Genomic DNA, 18,474 nt, shown 5'->3' on the forward strand with positions numbered 1-18,474 from the left:
TTAAGAGCCCACTGAGGGATGATGAAGACAAACAAATTCCAGGGGCTCCTTGAACACAGCATCTAGAAGATTCTGAGGGAATCAGAACCCTGGGCCTCCTCACAGGAAGGCGATCCCTGCGCACTACAAAGCAGGGAGGCTCAGCACAGGCACAGTAGCCAGTGTGGAAAGGATGCATCCCACCTGGCCAGGAATCTGCCCTGGAGCCCCACGAGCCCACTGATTAAAAGCAGATAGCAGGTACTTCCAGGTGAGGTCGGGACCTCAGGTCTGCACTGATTAGCATGTTGCTCACCTCTCTGAAACCAGGTTTCCTACAGCAATGTTCCCCTCTGTAAACCTTGGGGATGTTCTGAAATCACAGTGCCCACCACACACACTGAGGACTCAGTGGTGGCTGTCATCACAAATGACACTCAGGGTGCCCAGCCACAGGGGCCACTGCTGCACCTCACAGCTGTTCCAGAGTGCTCTGCAGGATTCCAACAATAGCAGGAAACACGTGGTGCTCACTGTGTGTAGGCACTGTGCGAGGGACATCATCTACATTGACCCATCCAACCCTTATCACGGTCATGGGAGGTAGCAGCAGACTCAACCACTTGACAAGCAGGGATACTGAGGCACAGAGCTGTTGAGCAACTTGCTAGCTCACCCAGCTAGAACGTGGTGGAAGTGGAGTTGGATCCCAGGCCATCGGACCTCCAGTCTGTGCTCTCAGGCAATACTCTGTATTTTGTTTCAACATAAAGATAGGGGGGACCTTTCACTGGATTCTGGGTGCTAAGGGGGATGTTGTCCTTTAGGGCTTTAAGATGACTATGCTGGCCAGGTGCAGTGGCTCACGCCTGTAATCCCACTGTTTTGGGAGGCCGAAGTAGGAGGATCACTAAAAGCTAGGAGTTAGAGACAGCCTGGGCAATGTATTGAGACATTGTTGCTAATATAAATGTTAAAAATGAGCCAGGTGGGTGTGGAGACATGTGCCTGTAGTCCTAGCTACTTGGGAGGCTGAGGCAAGAGGATCACTGGAACCCAGGAGTGTGAAGCCACAGTTAGCCCTGACTGCACCACTGCACTCCAGCCTGAGCCACAGAGCAAGACCTCATCTCAAAAAAAAAAGAAAGAAAGAAAAAAAAAAAAGTGACTCTTCTTTTCCTTGACCTCTCCTTTAGAGAAAAAAGACCACAGGATAATGGTAAAAAACAAAATAATAATTTACTAAAATACAAAAATAATATTTTGCATTTTATAGTTTTTTGTATTTTATAAAATATATTTTATAAAACATGATATATTTTATATTTTTGTATTTTGTATTTTATAGCTGTAATAGTCCACTTCCCATCTCTTTTAAAAATCTAGGCACCAAAAACAAAGGAACTAATGGATGGAAGAGAAGAAAATCCCAAACTGAGACAGGGCGAGAGCCCGCCCCCAGAAATTCAGAATTCTAAATGGGAACAAGCCCCTTTCGCTTAGGATTTGGAGGAAGCTCCGCAGCCCGGTGCTTTGCATCTCTACTCCTCACTATGTCAGTCACCTAAGTGGACTGCAGAAAACGGGGACCGAGGACGGGAGAAGGACCTCCTACCCACCTGTCCGACCATCCCCAGCTCGTGCAACACTGCTCTCCCTCCGTCCTTTTTCTGAGCACTGTTTTCAGACTCGTTCTGGAAGGGCACATGTGGGCTTGCATCTCGCACAGTAATCTACTTTGAAGTCAAAGAACGGACCATTGCTAAGGGACCATGGGCAGCAGAACACAGCACAGCCCCACGAGATGCCTCCTCCCTCTGCATGAGGCGGGTGTCCCGAGTGACCCGATGGGGTGTTGCAGGTCACTGTGCTGCAACTGAATGTCTGCCTCACAATGAGCTGGCTGCAGGTCCCCCGGCCCCTGCTCTGTGATACAGTTTCTTAGATGGTCAACAGCACTCGAAGCTGAGAGCAAATGTGGTGAGCAGATTTCCAGAGGGCGGTAGTGGTGGAAGTGCTGGTGCTGTGTGAGCCGAGCCAGGGCCTCATACACCTGGGAGGGCACGGCATGGGGACTCAGGGACGCAAGCCAGGTGCAAGGTGCTGCAGGTGGGTTTGCAGCCTCTCTGGGTGGAAACCTGAGCACATCTGACCTACCAGGCTTATGCACTCAGTAAAGCTGTCAGGCCTGTCGAAGAAGCCTTTCGCCCTTCCTTATAGTGTTTCTTCCTACTAGTGGACCATAACAGAGACCTGATAACTAACAGGAAAAAACTGTGCTCTTTTAGCCTGTGCAAAAACCAGACTTCTCGTCTCCTTTCACTATCAATGGATGCTGCCTGGGTAATGGATGCACACCAGCCTGTAGGCGTGAGATTCTGTGTCCAATGCAGGGCCCCCTGCTGTGCAATCTGGCAAAAGCCAGAGGCTGCACATCCGGGCTTGCGTTGTGTCTGGTGTGGCTGGTCCTCTGCTTCAAAGATAGCGAATTTTAAACTTAGGAAACGCTATAGAAAGGCTCATTCTTGAATACTAACCACTCACGGGCTCTCCCTTGCCCCTGACCCTGCTTGTTTTGCCTGTAAAGAAAAAGGTTTCCCTTGAGTTTCCAGTCCAAATTCGCAGGCATAGGACACAGTCCATAATGGTACAGAGTGAGAAATCACTAAGCCCATCATTGTAATTTATGAATTTCTGGTAAGAACGGGTGAGTAAGGCTAGGGAAATTTTACCTGACTTATCTCATTCTGCACTTTCCAGGACAAAGGGGAGACTGAATCACAGCTCTCAAGAGTTTATCAACATCTGCTCAGTGCCTCTGAGGCCAGTTCTCAGAATCCAAAGCAGAAGGGTGTGAAAATCAGTCACCCATGATTTTACCCTTGCCAGGTCAACTCCAAGGAGTTTTAATATGCATATATGAAGTGTGTCTCTCCAAGTCTATATTCTGCATAAGGAAAGAAATTATCCCAATCTGTGGCTTGCCTGTTCCTGGCAAGACCACAGGACAAGTATGAAAACTCAAACTTCAGGGGCTGTGAAGGTTATGACCTCACCACTTCTCCCCCAGGCACTTCTCAGTCTATACGACAAGAACTTTGTGGGATCTCTGGAGCATATTTTGGACATTATCTTCTTAGCAAGCACTTAAACCAACTGAATTATCATTTTATTCCTAGTTTGCGTTTTTAAAAAAATGATTACCATTGTTATAAATTTTTTTAAAAATAGAGTAATTTTACAAATTTTTCAATAATGTTTAAAGAAGAAAATGTTGAGTATAATAGCAAAATCGAAAAACATCACTTCCATCATTTTCTTTCTATGCATTTTAACATAGTAGAGATTATTACGTATACACAATCTGTCTTCTGCTTTGAAGCCCAGACTCCCCAACTCCTATTAGTAAAACTCCTTAAAAATATTTAAAAGGCCAAAGCCATTCTATTCTATGACTATAGGACCCTTTACTAGACATTATTGTGGGTTATCTGATGTTCCCAATTTTTATTACTGTATTACAAATAATACTGCGGTGAACATCTTTAAGCATAAAATAGAGTTCCTAGATTAAAGGGTATGGCTATTGTGAAGTCTCCTGACACAACTTTTATGCTGTAGGCTGGAAAGGGTACACCTGCCTTTACTTAATTTTGTCATGTTTCTTTAAGCCTTAGAGCAACAATGTTTGATAAACAGGAGCTTAACAGCAATCTTGGAGCTCAAACATAAGAAGGAAAGAGGCAGCGTCAGCGTCCTCATGCCCCGCTACTTTGTGGGAGTGGTTTATTACAGAGAGAGTGGGAGGAGGAAAACCAGGCACAGCAACTGCAAACAGGCGAAATGATTTCCAAGTCCAAATAGAGAAGAAAACAGACAGGGAGCTGATGCATTTATACCGACTGACATGCAAACCACAGGACAGGCACCACTGTTCCTAAAACCTGGCTGTCTAGAGCCTCATTTTGTTCACTCTCAAATAAGGAAAAAGGCTGAGACTTTTTCACATAAACACGGGTAGAGAACTTCAGACCCATGAACAGAATTTCTCACCTTTCGAAGTCTTGCAAGGAGACCTGCTACGTGCTCATGCTGTTCCGATCTAGCAAGATCTTCTGCCGTCTTTCCATCCTGTTGGAGAAAAATGCGTTAGTTTCTTTTCTCTGAAAAGGAGAGCTGTGTGTGTTCCATACCCCAAGTCCGTGGGTCTGAGGCAGAAACAAGCACAGCAGGTGTGAGAAGCAAGCCAGGTGGACAATGTCCTGGTGTGTTTCTCTGGCTGTGCAATCCTTATTTCACTTGATTGTATAGGACAGGAAGACAAGCAGCAGCAACAAAGCACATGCTGGTGTCTTCCTGCCCAATAGCGACACCTTTCATGTCCACAGGTTTAATCACAACTCAACTGCCTCCTCAGCTGAATGGTTCCTCGCTGTCCTGAACCCCTCTCTCCAATCTCCCGTCGCGCAGACAGTCAAGATTCTCAGGTGCCAAATTCTAGTTAGTGCAAGCTACTGTGTTACAGTCCTTACAGGGACAAACCCAGTCCTTACGTGATACCGGCTCCTAGTAATTACTGTGCATTTCAAAGGAAATACTTAGTTTGACAGGCAATTTTGATTGAAAGATTTTTTGGTGAACAGAAAACAAGGAAATAAGAGCCCACAGCACTTTTATGCTTGCTTTTTATTTAGAGACTTTTCATAGGCTGCAGTTTCACACTGAATAAATTTGTTTCTGTATCTACACCATGAACATACATGATGAAAGCAAGCATTTATTGAACACCACCTCATAATACATGCCTAACCCAGCTCTCAGTGCTCTGCAAGCCTCAGTCCCTGAAGTCACCCCTGGGAGGTAGAAGCTGTCACTGTTCCCCTGCCACCGGGGAGAAACGGGACATGTAGGGGCTATTCTGTTGCAGTTTTAGAGATCACTAAAAATGCAAAAGTAGAAAAGGTGAAAAGCAATATAAAAAAATAAAAACGAATTTTTTTTTTAATAAAAAAGTAAGAATTTGGTTTATCAATCAATGTGTATCAATAACAAAGTTGCATCCCTGTAGAAGCTTAGGGATATCCGAAATCTACATAACAGCAACCTCTCAATTCCTCAACCCAAGTCACTCCTGGAGTCGTGCCTGGGGTCCCATTCAGATAGTGTTGCTCAATCTTGCCAACACTGACATTTTGCACCAGGCAATTCTCTGTTGCTGGGCCTGTCTTGTGCCTCTTAGAAATTTTAGTAGCATCTCCGGTTTCTACACACTAGGTGGCAGTAGCACCCAATTCCCAGTTGTGACAACCAAATAGGTATTGACAATTGTTGGGGGTCGGGGGTCAAAACTGCCCTGCTGAGAACCACTGCCTTAGGCTGCCAGTCGAAGCCCAGGTGGCTGCTCCGGAGGAGGCTTGTTGTGCAGTCAGAACTGCCCATCTCTCTCTGTTCTTTTAAATTCCTGAAATATCCCCCAGTGGGCAGGCTAGGGCTTCAAGCTTGCTTTGGGGGTGAAATAGGTGCCTTAACAGACACTGCATCTCCAACCAGGGATCCATGCCAAATACTCTAGTTTCTTTATGGATACAAGAAAAGTCCATAAAGGGAAGGGGTTCTCCATTACACTCTGGAATCATCTGTAAAACTTGAAAATATCCTGTTGCCCGGCTCCCACACAGACACTGCTGTCATCAGTATGGGGTACATCCTGGCCTCCCAGGTAATTCTATTATGCAGCAAGGTTTGGGAACCACTGCCCTAGTTAGAAGAAATCCGAGCCTTGACTGAAGTTTCCTGCCCCCGACACGTCTGAATAGGATGTTCCTCTTGTAGAACTCAGATGCACACAAAACACAGTCAGAGGCCTTTCACCGCCAGGCTGAACTCTCCACTGTTCAACCTCTTCAAAATCAAGAGAACCTCCATCAACAATACTTCCTCACGGCCAGGCATGGTGGCTCATGCCTGTAATGCCAGCACTTTGGGAGGCTGAGGTGGGTGCATCACCCAAGGTCAGGAGTTTGAGACCAACCTGCCCAACATGGTGAAACCCCGTCTCTACTAAAAATACAAAAATTAGCCATGTGTGGTGGCGGGTGCCTGTAATTCCAGATACTCAGGAGGCTGAGACATGAGAATCTCTTGAACCTGGGAGGCAGAGGTTGCAGTGAGCCGAGATCGTGCCACTGCACTCAAGCCTGGGCGACACAGCGAGACTCCATCTCAAAAACTAAATAAAAATATAAAAAATAATGTTTCCTCACATTTGCACTGCACTTTACAGCTTGCAAAACATGTTGCTCTAAAGGACACTATTCAGACTTTCAACAGAAATGCCTGGCGGTGCAGGAGACAGTTTGAAGTCGGGAGAAGACCCAGTTTGAAGTCCTGAACCCATCCCCCACCAGCTATGTGGTTGGTCACTCGGCCTTCCCAGGCCTGAGTTTCCTCATCTGCACAATGGAAAATGGTACCCTCCTTGCACAGGTTCTTGAGCAGGTGAGAGAAAACCAAATGCAAAGAACCAGCACAGTGCTAGGCACGGAAGAAGCAAGCAGTGTCAGAAATTATTCGTAGAAGAGCTGAGACTTGCTCTAACTACCTGGCCTTCTGTCTGAGAGGGAAAGGGGCAGAAGTCAGACCTCTGCATTTTGGTCTTGGCTCTACTGGACACCCTGATGGAGGCTGCAAAAGCAACACTAACATTTGCTGCCCTCCTCCTTACCAACAGGACTCATGGGCTCAATGAGGTGCATGCACTGAAAATATATAGAAAGATGGCCAAGTGTCTCGGCACTCAGCTGTCCATCATCTCAACGTGAGCCTTGGGGACCAACTGGCTGCAGAAGAGTGAGTTGGGTCCAGAAATCACAGTGTCTCTTGTGCACCAGCAGCCTCCCACACAACATTCTAGACTGTGGGCAGTGATTCCCAAGTTGGTCCCATGACATAGAAAGAAATCCATGGGAAGGTGAAAGGCCACTTCCCTTACTGTATTCAAGAAGCCAGAGCCCCACAGGCCAGCCAGTTTTAGGAGCCTGCCCGTCACAGACACGCTGCTTATGGCTGTCTGGGGAAGCGCTCACGGTCAGGACTTCTAGTGACACGAGTAATATGCTTTGCAACAGAACAGATGAGGTTTCAACTGGGGCAAGCACTGACAGGGAAACCTATTTGTGTAACCCCCAGTGAAAAGATGATCTAAAAGAATGTGCACAGTCATTTAAACATCTTTAGATATAGTGTCGGGGAAAATGTGGATTTTTTTGTTACCCTACAGAATTATAAGGGTTCATCTACTTAGCACTCAGTGAACAAACACTCCATGTCCTGCTTGGACTATGGTGTCATTCATTTTTTCCTTCCTTCCTTTGTACTTTCATCTAGCAGGTATTTACTGAGTGCCTATTATGCACAGGCCTATGGAAACAGCAGTGAATAAAACCAGCAAAAGTCCCTGTCTTCATGGGATCCAGAATCTAGTGGAGACGGCCGACAAGAAACAAATAGGTGAGTAAAGTACAGTGGGTCAGGTGGTGATAGGTGCTATGAAGAAAAATGGGGCAGGGGAGAGGAGGGGCTATCCTGGGGGTGGGGGAGGGATAGGATTTAAACTAGGGTGGTCCAGAAAGTCCTTCCTGAGAAGGTTAAGCTCGAGTCAAAACCTGCAGAAGGTGAGAGAGCAAATCACATGGATACCTGGGGAAGAGCTGCTCAGGCCCAAGAATAGCAAGTGCAAAGGCCTGGGGCGGTGGGTGGCCTGGGGCGGTGGGTGGCCTGGGGCGGTGGATGGCCAGCACTTTTGAAGAACGTCAAGGAAGCCCATGGGGCTGATGCGGAGGGAGAGGGGAGGAGGTGGAACAGAAGATGGGGGTCAGGGAGGCAATGTCAGGGGCAGATCCTTGGGGAAGCCCCCATTTGAAGGGCTCTGATCCCCATGAGAAGCCGCTAGAGCATCTGAGCAAGGAGGACAAGATCCGACTTATGTCTGACCAGGCGGCTGTCTGGGGACCCGGCTGTGGACAGGTAAGGGTGGAAGCAGGGAGCCCACTTAGGAGGCAGCAATGAATTCCCAGTGACCCCTGCCCAAGGGCTCATTCCTCCTAGGAGAAGTCAGGATACAATTCTAACAGAGCAAGGAAGGCAAAGAGACCAGCAGCCCACAGGGGCGAATCACACATGCCGGAGAGGCTGGGACAGAGGAGGTTTCCCGGGCTGCAGGTGAATGTTGATGGATGAGGAGGAGTGGGTGCCGCGGAGTCTTCCCCGAATGTTATGGGCTGTGTGCCCGCATGCCCGTAGCAGGCATTCCAAGTCTCTCTGACTCTGAAGGCAGAGGGCATCAGGTAGCCTTAGGGCAGAAGTGGGCAGACAGATGCGTGCCTGTGTGTGCTGACGCTGTGCGCATACTATGCGCAAGGGGTGAAGGGGGAAATGGGGAACTCCAGGGTGAAAGAACAACAGGTGCCAACTCCATGATGGGGGAGCCGGCAGGGGCATCCCAGGACCAGGACCCGGCCACAGCTGAAGGGGTGCAGGGGGCAGGGGAGGCTGGGCAGAGGCTGCGGAGGTCACATCCTGAAGGCACAGGAGCCCCAGATGGAGGTGAAAGTGGAGACCACCAAGCGGCTGGCATTTCTAGAAAGATAAAGGTGGGGCTGGGATGGACTGGTCCCAAGGGGCAGGAGGCTACCAAGCAGGGCCGGGCTAACAGTCCGACTGGTCCAGAGGAGACTAAGGTTAAGGGTGATGCCCTTAACCAGGTGGGGGCTGGATAGGCGGGTGCTTCGTGGTCATGGAGAATTGGGAGGAGACTTAGTAGGCTGCGGGTTAGATGCAAACAGGTGAGGAGAGAGTAAGGAGGGTTTCTGTGATCCTGGGCAGGGTGACAGACGCGTGCTGAAGCCCTTTGCAGAGGCTGAACACTGGGGAAGAGGAAGCACAGAACTGGAGGGAGGGGCCCTGGTGTGGGGAGGCCAGGGGCCGCTGAAGGTGCTGTGTGAGGCTGGCACTCAGGGGCAAGCAAGGACCAGAGACCTGAGTATGGGCCTCAGTGTTGGGCAGCTGCAAGTCTGGGGGCCAGAGAGGACTGGGGGGATGGAAAGGGAGAGGCTGGACTGCAGGGTGGACCAGCAGGAAGCAGAGGCCTGGGGAGAAGCAGGATGTGGGGACCTTCTCATCCCAGGCAGGAGAGTGTCAGGGAGCACCAAGGGCACCCAGTCCTGGGGATATCCAGTGAAAGAGGCTCGGGGCAGCGGCTGGGACTTGGGTGGAAAGATGACAAGGACGCAAAAGGAAGAGCTGGCTTTGAGTCAGGGAGGGATCACAGGGGCCAGGGGCAACAGCTGGGCCAGGCTCATGGGGGCTTCGGGGTGGCTGGGAAAGTTTTATTTCTTGACCTGTGTGGAATTCAAGGGTGTCTGTCTTATGGAAACCCACTAAGCTTTATATTGGTTTATGTGCTTTTTTCTATTTATGTTTTATTTTATAGTAAGAAAGTTTAGAAGGAAAGCTGTCAAGAGGTGAGTGGGGACTCTGCTGAGGGCTGTGTGAAGTGGAAGACAAGACAGTGGAGGGTGTAGGAGTGAGGGAGGCAAGGACAAAGAGGGGACAGGATGTGCAGCTTTGTTCAGGTCACCCTGGCTGAGGACTCAATGGAGTGGGCAGCAGGGGGCGCTGGTGGTTCTGAAGGAGAGGTAGATGGAACTGCTTCTGGAGGGTGGGAGGAAGGCGTGGGTGCTGGGCCTTCCAGGAAGACCAGAGGCCCCCCACCCAGGCCTTCACTTAGTCTGAAACCTGGGGAGTAAGGACGCGCTGTGAGTGCACAGAAGGAAAGCTTTGTATAAACCAAAGAATGTGAAAGATCTCAATAATTTAAGAATACTGGAAGCCCTTGCCAGATCAATTAGGCAAGAGAAATAGAGGCATCCAAACTGGAAAAGAGGAGGTCAAGTTATCCCTGTTCGCTGATGATACGATTTTATATCTAGAAAACCCTGAAGACGTCACCAAAAAATTCTTAGGGTTAATAAATTAATTCAGTAAAATTTCAGAATACAAAATTAACATACAGAAATCAGTAGAGTTTCTACATACCAATGACGATCTAGCCCCAAAATCGGGAAGGCAATCCCAACTCCAACAGGTACAAAACAAAACAAAACAAAAAAATCCAGGAATATATTTAACCAAGGAGGTGAAAGATCTCTACGAGGCAAACTAAAAAACACTAACGAAACAAACTGCAGATGAGAAGAATTAGTATTGTTAAAATGACCATACTGCCCAAAACAATCTACAGATTCAATGCAATCCCCATCAAAATACCCACCTCATTTTTCACAGAATTAGAAAAAACAGCTCTAAAGTTCATATGAAACCACAAAAGGGCCTAAATAGCCAAAGCAATCCTAAGCAAAAAGATCAAAGCTGGAGACATCATATTGCCTAATTTCAAATTACACTAGATGGCCACAGTAACCAAAACAGCATGGTACCCACTTAAAAACAGACAATGGAACAGAAAGGAATAGGGAACCCAGAAATAAAGCCACATGTTTACAGTCAATTGCTCTCTGACAAATTGATAAGAACATACACTGGAAAAAGGACACCCTTTTCAATAAGGAGTGCTGGGAAAATTGGGTATCTATTTGCAGAAAAATGAAACTGTATCCTTCTCTCTCACCATTTGCAGAAGTCAACTCAAGATAGATTAAAGACTTAAATGGAAGATCTTAAATTATAAAAATACTGGAGGAAAACTCAGGGAAAACTTTTCTAAACATGGGTCTAGGCAAATAATTCATGACTAAGACTTCAAAAGCATAGGGAACAAAACTAAAAATAGACGGACAGGACTTAAACTAAAAGCTTCTGCACAGCAAAGGAGATAATCAACAGAGTGAACAGACAATTTGCAGAATGAGAGAAAATACTGCAAACTCTACATTCAACAAGGAGCTAGTATCCAGAATGTACCAGGAACTCAAACAACTCAACAGCAACAACGAAAACCACCAAATAATCCCATTTAAAAGTGGGTTAAGGACATGAAGAGACATTTTCCAAAAGAAGACAAATGGCTAACAAACATGAAAAGCATGTTCAACATCAACAAGCATCAGAGACATGCAAGTTAAAACCACAATGAGGTATCAACACCAATCAGAATGGCCATTATTACAAAGTCAAAAAATAACAGATGTTGAAGACGATGTAGAGAAAAGAGAACTTTTATACATTGTTGGTGGGAACAAAAATTAGTACAACCGCTATGGAAAACAGCATGGCAACTTCTCAAATAACTAAAAATAGAACTCCCATTTGTTCCAGCAACCCCACTACTGGGTATCTACCTGAAGGAAAATAAATCATTATATCAAAAAGATACCTGCACTTGTATGTTCACTGCAGGACTGTTCACGGTAGCAAAGGTAGGGAATCAAACTGTCCATCAGCAGAGGACTGGACTTAAAAATTGTGGTATATATACACAACGGAATACTACTTGGCCATTAAGAAAAGGAAATCAGGCCGGGTGCGGTGGCTTACACCTGTAATCCCAGCACTTTGGGAGGCTGAGGCAGGCGGATCATAAGGTCAGGAGATTGAGACCATCCTGGCCAACATGGTGAAACCCCGTCGCTACTAAAAATACAAAACTTAGCCAGGTGTGGTGGCACGCGCCTCTAGTCCCAGCTACTCGGGAGGCTGAGGCAGAAGAATCACTTGAACCCGGGAGGCAGAGGTTGCAATGAGCCCAGATCAGGCCACTGTACTCCAGCCTATCAACAGAATGAAACTCCCTCTCAAAAAAAACAAAAAAAAAGAAAGAAAAAAGAAAAGGAAATCATGTCCTTTACAGCAACATGGATGGAAATGGAGGCCATTATCCTAAGTGAAACAACTGAGACACAGAAAACCAAATATCACATGCTGTCACTTAAAGTGGGTGCCAAATGATATGTACACAGGGAAGCTGTGTGTGGAAAATGAACAGTGGGGACTTGGAGGGGTGAGGGGGAGGGAGGCTCCTGGAGGATGGGAGTTTGTTTGATGGGTACAATGTGCTTTGCTCCAGTGATGGACAGGCTGAAGACCCTGACTTCACCCCAATGTAATATACCAATGGAGAAAATTGCACTTGTACCCCATGAATATATACAAATAATAAATCAATAAATAAATTTATTGATTTACAGGTTAGCATAATATTTGTATTATCTCGTGCTAATATATTATTGAACTTCATTTCCTCTGTCTCTTTTTCCTCCTTCCATGTGGCTGCTAGCAAACTTAAATCGAGGGATGTGGTGTGGTCAATGTTTCTGAAGGCAGCGTCCCCAGTAAGGCGCTCCAGTCTGGAAGGTCTCCCCGGCCCCACGGGAGAGGAAGCCCCAGTTGGCCGGGGGGGAGGGTGGGGGGGTCGGGGGGCGGTGCTCTGGGAGAAGGCTAGGCACACCCAGTTCTGCTCACCCTCCCATCTCCCGGGCATCCGCGCCAGCTCCAGCCACTGCGCTCCCACCGCAGGAGGACACCGGAGGCCGCCGAGCCCCGGCCTGAACAGGGCGATCCTCCCAGGACTGCCCCTCTGAGGACCGGGCGTGGCTTGCAGGTTCTAGCGATGCCTCCCACAGGGGCGCCCCCAGCCGCTGCCACGCCCTCAGGACCCGCTCCTTTCTGTCACCACACGGTCCCATTCGCCCATTCGGTGACTGTAATTGACGGCTGTGACTCTCGGGTCAGCGTCCCTTTCCCATTTCCAGAAGTCTCCTGAGGGGCGCGCGCCTGTCTTGTGCCCCCGGACTCCCTGCTCGCACAGCGCCACCGGTGTGTGCGGAGTGACTGAGGAGGCGGCAGAAAGAGCCGCACCCGCCTCGCAGGTTAGCTCTGGGCAACGTGGAGGCGCCTGGGGACAGAGGACGCTTCTCCTGCGGTGGGAAGCGAGAGAGCGAGGAGGTGCACGGAGGGACCTGAGGAGGAGCCTGGCGGGGACCACCGATGCAGCTGTCGTGGGGAAGGGCAGAGGGCCCTGCGGCTCATGGAGGGACTCCACAGAGGGGGCCGCACATTTCAGCAGCCCCAGCCTGCACTGTGGTAGATGCAACAGCGTCAGCTGCTGGCATCTTCAATAATGGTCTGGCTGGGTCTTTCATGAGGCCACACATCGGACAAAACTATTTACTCGTCTTGAAAATGCATATAAATGCTCTATTAGGGAGTAACTGGAACCTGTGCCCAAGCATGGCTGGGCAGGCTTGACAATGGCCCACGAGATCTAACGAGTCAGGCACAGCAGGGTGAAGTGGGTATGGTGTGTGCATTTGCGGTGGGTAACCAGGTGCCCTAGAAACGGGCCTCATCCCACGCGGAGTACTTGGTAATAACTGAGCCTGCAGAGAAAGCACAGAGCTGGGCGCCCCCCACGACTGCACAGATCAGACCTATTACTTCTGGGGAGGGAATGACATCCCGATAACATGAGTGCATTCAGGGAGGCGACATCCTAGCCCCAGTGGTCCGCAAACACTTTCTGTCAAGGGCCAGGGGAGGAGGTGTTTGGGCTCCGTGGCACATATGGTCTCTGTCACAACTGCTCAGCTCTGACACCTGGCATGGAAGCCGCCAAGGCCAATACAAACCTTAGGCATGGCTGTGTCCCAGTAAGACTTCATTTACAAAAACCAGCAGTGGGATATGGCCTGTGGGCCACGGTTTGCTAACCTCTGGATGATCTCCAGGAAGTGAGGCTCTCTTCCAGCCTCGGGGCCTGAGCTGGGCCGACACATTAAAGCACCACTTGGTCTCCTCAGAGAATCACCCTCTGTCAGCAAAGCTCTAATCTGTGAGCCCAGGACTCTCCCACACAGGCTGGATGGTCAGCCTCCTCTTAGGCCGGCAAGCACCCGAATGGTAACGTTTCACCGCAGCCGTAACATTGCAACCATACCTCATTAGCTGATGCATTTTCCTTCTTGAGTATTTCATGAAATGTGAATCAAAGGGTTTCCTCAGCAGGGAGGTGCTAGGTCTGGCATCAGCAGCAGGGAGTGAGGGAACTGAAGAAATCTCACTTAAAATACTCCACAGGCCTAAAGCAAAGCCTGACTCTTTAAGCAACTCCTGCTTATGGCACCCGGTAGTCTGGTCTTGGGCAAATATGGAGACTGCACCCAACACCCACTGAGGATTCTTCCTCCCCCAGCTCCTTCTAAAGGGCAGGGGCTCCAGTGCCCTGGGGCAGAGGAGCATTTAGGAAGGGGAAGTACACACATCCCACAATGCAGGGGCCCTGGTGTGTGATGCGGAAAACAAAAAGAGCAGAGGGAAGCAGCGGAATCCCTGGCAGAGCAGGGTGTGGGGAGATGAGAAGAGGAACATTAAGGAGACATTAGGTTGGGGTGTGTGGGAGAATGTCTGTGTTACTGCGGCGGAGGAGTGAACAGCAGCCTGGCTGCTTTAGAATGCAGAGTTGCCATGCAAGCCCTGTCCCTCCTGCCCTGGAGGCGCCAGAGGCTCCCAGCAGCTCCCTCCTGCACGAAGCCCTGTGAGCACTCACTGCGGTCAGCGCCTCCACGCTGGCTCCCATCAGACAGAGGTACCGGACCACGTCGAGGATCCCGTTGTTGGCCGCGAGGTGCAGAGGCGTTCGTCCGTACTGGGAAGAGAGAAAAAAGGTCAAAGGTCGTTCTTCTCATGCAGTTGCTGAGGATGACATTCCGGAGACACAAGGTTAAGGAAGGGGTCAGGGCCCACCAGAAAGAAGGAAGGAGCCATCTCCCTTCTCCTGAAACTTGCTCTCCACTGGGGCAGGCCAGCCAGGCAGAACCTTTCCAAGTGCTTTGCAGTTAAAAGAGGAGCTTCAAAATACAACTTCAAAGATAACTGAAGTAAGTTTCCTGCTGTGCTGGCCTGAAGGAGGCAGGAGCCAAGGGCTCAAGGCCCAGAGTTCCAGCAAGATCTGCACCATAGATCAAATGTAGGCACAGCCAGGGAAGAAGATACACGGAAGACATATATTGAAGACATCCTAATTAGTGAAAATCCCAGGACAAGCCCATAAGCCTTGTTTGTGCCTGTGGTTCCCAAATTGTGTGCCAAGGTAGCCCAGGGAACTGCACTGAATTCATAGAGGTGCCCAGGAATATCCTAAGTTTTTGATAAGAAAACTGGCTCTGAGACCAGGTGAACTACTCACTTGAAGTGGTGCAGAGTGTCATTATTAGACTGCACCACCCTGCCTTCCAGGACATCATGTCTCTCACAGCGGGGGGTTGGTGGCTGCCCTGGGAGGAATCAAGAGTCTTGAGGAAATCACTGTGGACAGGATATGAGGCCATGTCCACTCTGAGTCAAAGGTTTCAAAAGTGCAGTGCACTCATCACATTGTATGTAATGTGGTCATGGAAGAAGGAAAAGAAAATATTAGTTTTCTTTCTGTTTATATGTATTATCTTTCTCAGCTGCTGCTAAGCTGTTAGGACATAAGTGGTTACTAAGTTGTTTGGAATGAACAGAAGTGTTAGGGATTTCTTTTGATCTAGGGGAACCATGAAAAAATAATTACTGAAACCCTGAGGATGTTGTGAACTGAGAAAGTTTGGGAATGTCTTTTTTATGCTATGTATTTTTAAATATCAGTTTTTGTTATACAGTTAACACACGCTCTTTTTAAAACTCCAAGCAACCTAGAGAAACAAATAATACAAAATAAAAACCTTCCTTCTCCACTCCCCCCTTTACTCTCAAGCTCCCTGGCTCAGAGCTGTCCCTGTTTTAACAATTTGGTCCATTTCCTCCCAAGCTCGTATCTATGAATCCTCAACAGGAGAAAATAATTTAAACAGCCGAGATGTGGTCATAGCCCACCTTCCACTCTGCTCCTTGCTTTGTCCATCTAACAGTAGATTGGGAACACCTTTCCATGCCTGTAACAGGAGGGATCACATTCTGAATGCCTGAATCGCATCTACTGCGTGGCTCTCATGATTCATTCAGCCACCGAGGGTGGAAGCTAGGCAGTCTCAATTCCCGGCTAGTGTAAACACTGCTGCAGTGTGGGACACGCTCATATTTCTTTATTATTATCTTCTGCAATAATGCAGAAAGCAGATATTAAGCTTTCAAGCGTCCTAGAGTTCACATGAGAAGGAAAAGGGAAGGTTTTGAAGACTGGGTGAAATGTTTAAAAGATGCAATATAAGGGAGATGGAATTTTGGTTGTAAAATGCACAGTTTTATAGAAGAGAAGAAAGCTGAGGAAGAGAGGGTGATGAAGAAAAGGGCAGAGGAAATGGCCACTGTTGAAGGGCCCAGGTTGGGACAGAATGACACTAAACCCCTTACCTAGCCTTAAATTCCAGTTCTGCCACCATCCGGACCCAATGTCTCCAGCTTCATTTTCTCCCTTCCCCATAACCCCCTCCCTAAATACCTACCCCACACCCCTTATGTGTCAGTGATAGCCCACAGCAGACACACTGGCTTCCCCTGGTGGAAAACAGGCTTCCCTCTTCTCCATCTGTCAAAGCCTCGATCATCTTAAATGATCACCAATGAAAAGTCTTCCCTGATTTCTTTAATATCTGAATTACTGCTTCTGTGTTTCTGGAGCACCTTGTGCCCCACACAGCAGCAATGACAACATGCGATGCGGCTACATCTGAATGTGAGCATGTCTAAAAGCAGCCTGAGGGCAGAGCCATTCACCTTGGCATCTACTAGTTCCTCCCTCCACGCTGGGCACAGTGCTGCCCTGGAAGGGGATAAACACCTGACAGGCAGCCAGTCCTCTCCCATCCTCCCAGATGCATGCGTGTGCACAGCGTGCCTTCTGTCTGTCCTTAAGGGAAGTACTAACTCAAAGAGGGACAAATGGGTAAGGGCCATGCATTCTGCGCCATCTATTTCCTTTCCTTTCCGTGCTCTCTAACATGGCCAGTTAAACAGCCACTCTCCTGATTTCCATACAAGAAGGAGGAAGAATGCAGAAATATCTCACTGCGTGAGCATCAAACATAGCAACGAGGTCCTGTCACATACTGGTGACAGGGTAGGATTTGAATGGCCATTTTTATTTCTGGAGGAACTTAATCCAGATAAGGAAAAGGCAAGACCATGCAATGAAGAAAGAGCAACAGCCTCCTTGTGGCATGGGGGTGCCCCTCCACGCTCCCAATCGGTTACTTGAGTGTGTCTCTAGAAAGCTGGATGTGCTTTGGTGGGAAACAATGCCTTCTGTTACATACCTGTGCTTCTTTTAAGGCCTTCTAAAGCCCCCATCACCTTTCCTTTAAAAAAAAAAAAAAATAGCAAAACAAGCCTGACAGCAACCCTTCTGAAGAAGCTGAGACCCCCACAGTCAGGGCGTGCTGATGATGGCAGCATCAAAGCCAACCCGGGGAGCCTGTCTGTGGGGATGGAGATGCAGAGCTTGTGTGCAGCCAGCACCCTTCTGTCCAGGCAGGCTCTGAATTACGGGTCTGAATTATGCTGCTAATTCCAAGGGGTTGAAACTGGTACTGATGATTTTCACAGCAGCTGAGCTCCACTCAATGACAAAATCGTCTACAGAAGGCCCTCTATGTACAGCTGCTGTGCCATAGACAGTGATTATTTCTGTCAGCATTTATCGACTTTACTTATAGATATTTGCAGCCTGAAAAATGTAAGACTTTTCTAGTAAATAAGCCAGTGGTTTTAAAACACGAAAGTCTGGGACTGTGGATTTTTTAAAGAGTGTATTTAACAAGTGAAGTTGTGCATTTAGGTATGGAGTGAAACTGCGAAGAACACCATTCCCTGTTTGGCTTAGGGCAAAGAGATGCTCAGCTCCTCCTCTCCCCTCACAAGGGGAAAGCCGATTCTATATGCTGCACACATAGTAGGCCCCTGGGTGCACAGTGGGAACGTCTACAGAGAGTCAAATAAGTGCAGATGTCCCTTGAAGCTGCTTTTGATTCATTTGAAGAATCCTAGAAGGAAACCCAAGGTCTGGATGCTACTTCATACTACATTTGGCTTTTCCCTTAAGCCACTTATAGAACTGACTTGGCAAGATTAGAACGGGACAAACTAAGAAAGCAACCAGCAGCTAATGGCTAAAACCTGGGATACTGCCTTTCCACACAGTGTCAGAATGTGAAATTACCAATTTCAATTTCTGTTTGAGTTAATCATACAACATGCAAAAGGAATAAGTTTACATAAAAGTATAATTTTCCAGCTGTTTCAGATATTCTTTTTTTTTTTGAGACAGAGTCTCACTCTGTTGACCAGGCTGGAGTGCAGTGGCGCAGTCTCGGCTCACTGTAACCTCTGCCTCCTGGGTTCAAGCGATTCTCCTGCCTCAGCCTCCCAAGTAGCTGGGATTACAGGCATGCACCACCATGCCCAGCTAATTTTTGTATTTTTAGTAGAGATGGGGTTTCACCACATTGGCCAGGCTGTTCTTGAACTCCTGACCTCGTGATCCACCCACCTTGGCCTCCCAAA

The 18,474-nt window shown here is 48.2% G+C and overlaps 1 protein-coding gene across 5 annotated transcripts in view; it reads right to left on the reverse strand.

Moving 5' to 3' along the window:
* DAPK1 (death associated protein kinase 1) overlaps positions 1-18,474 on the reverse strand; it is a 210,384-nt gene that overhangs the window by 36,491 nt on the left and 155,419 nt on the right. For all 5 annotated transcript variants that reach the window (XM_037998596.2, XM_007969669.3, XM_007969670.3 and 2 more), the window contains exons 18-19: positions 14,540-14,638; positions 4,033-4,110 (exon numbers count right to left, since the gene is read on the reverse strand). In XM_037998596.2, coding sequence (XP_037854524.1) covers positions 4,033-4,110; positions 14,540-14,638 — 177 coding nt within the window. The remainder of the gene's footprint in view (positions 1-4,032; positions 4,111-14,539; positions 14,639-18,474) is intronic.

This window comes from Chlorocebus sabaeus, chromosome 12, assembly GCF_047675955.1.
Source record: "Chlorocebus sabaeus isolate Y175 chromosome 12, mChlSab1.0.hap1, whole genome shotgun sequence".
NCBI lineage: Eukaryota > Metazoa > Chordata > Mammalia > Primates > Cercopithecidae > Chlorocebus > Chlorocebus sabaeus.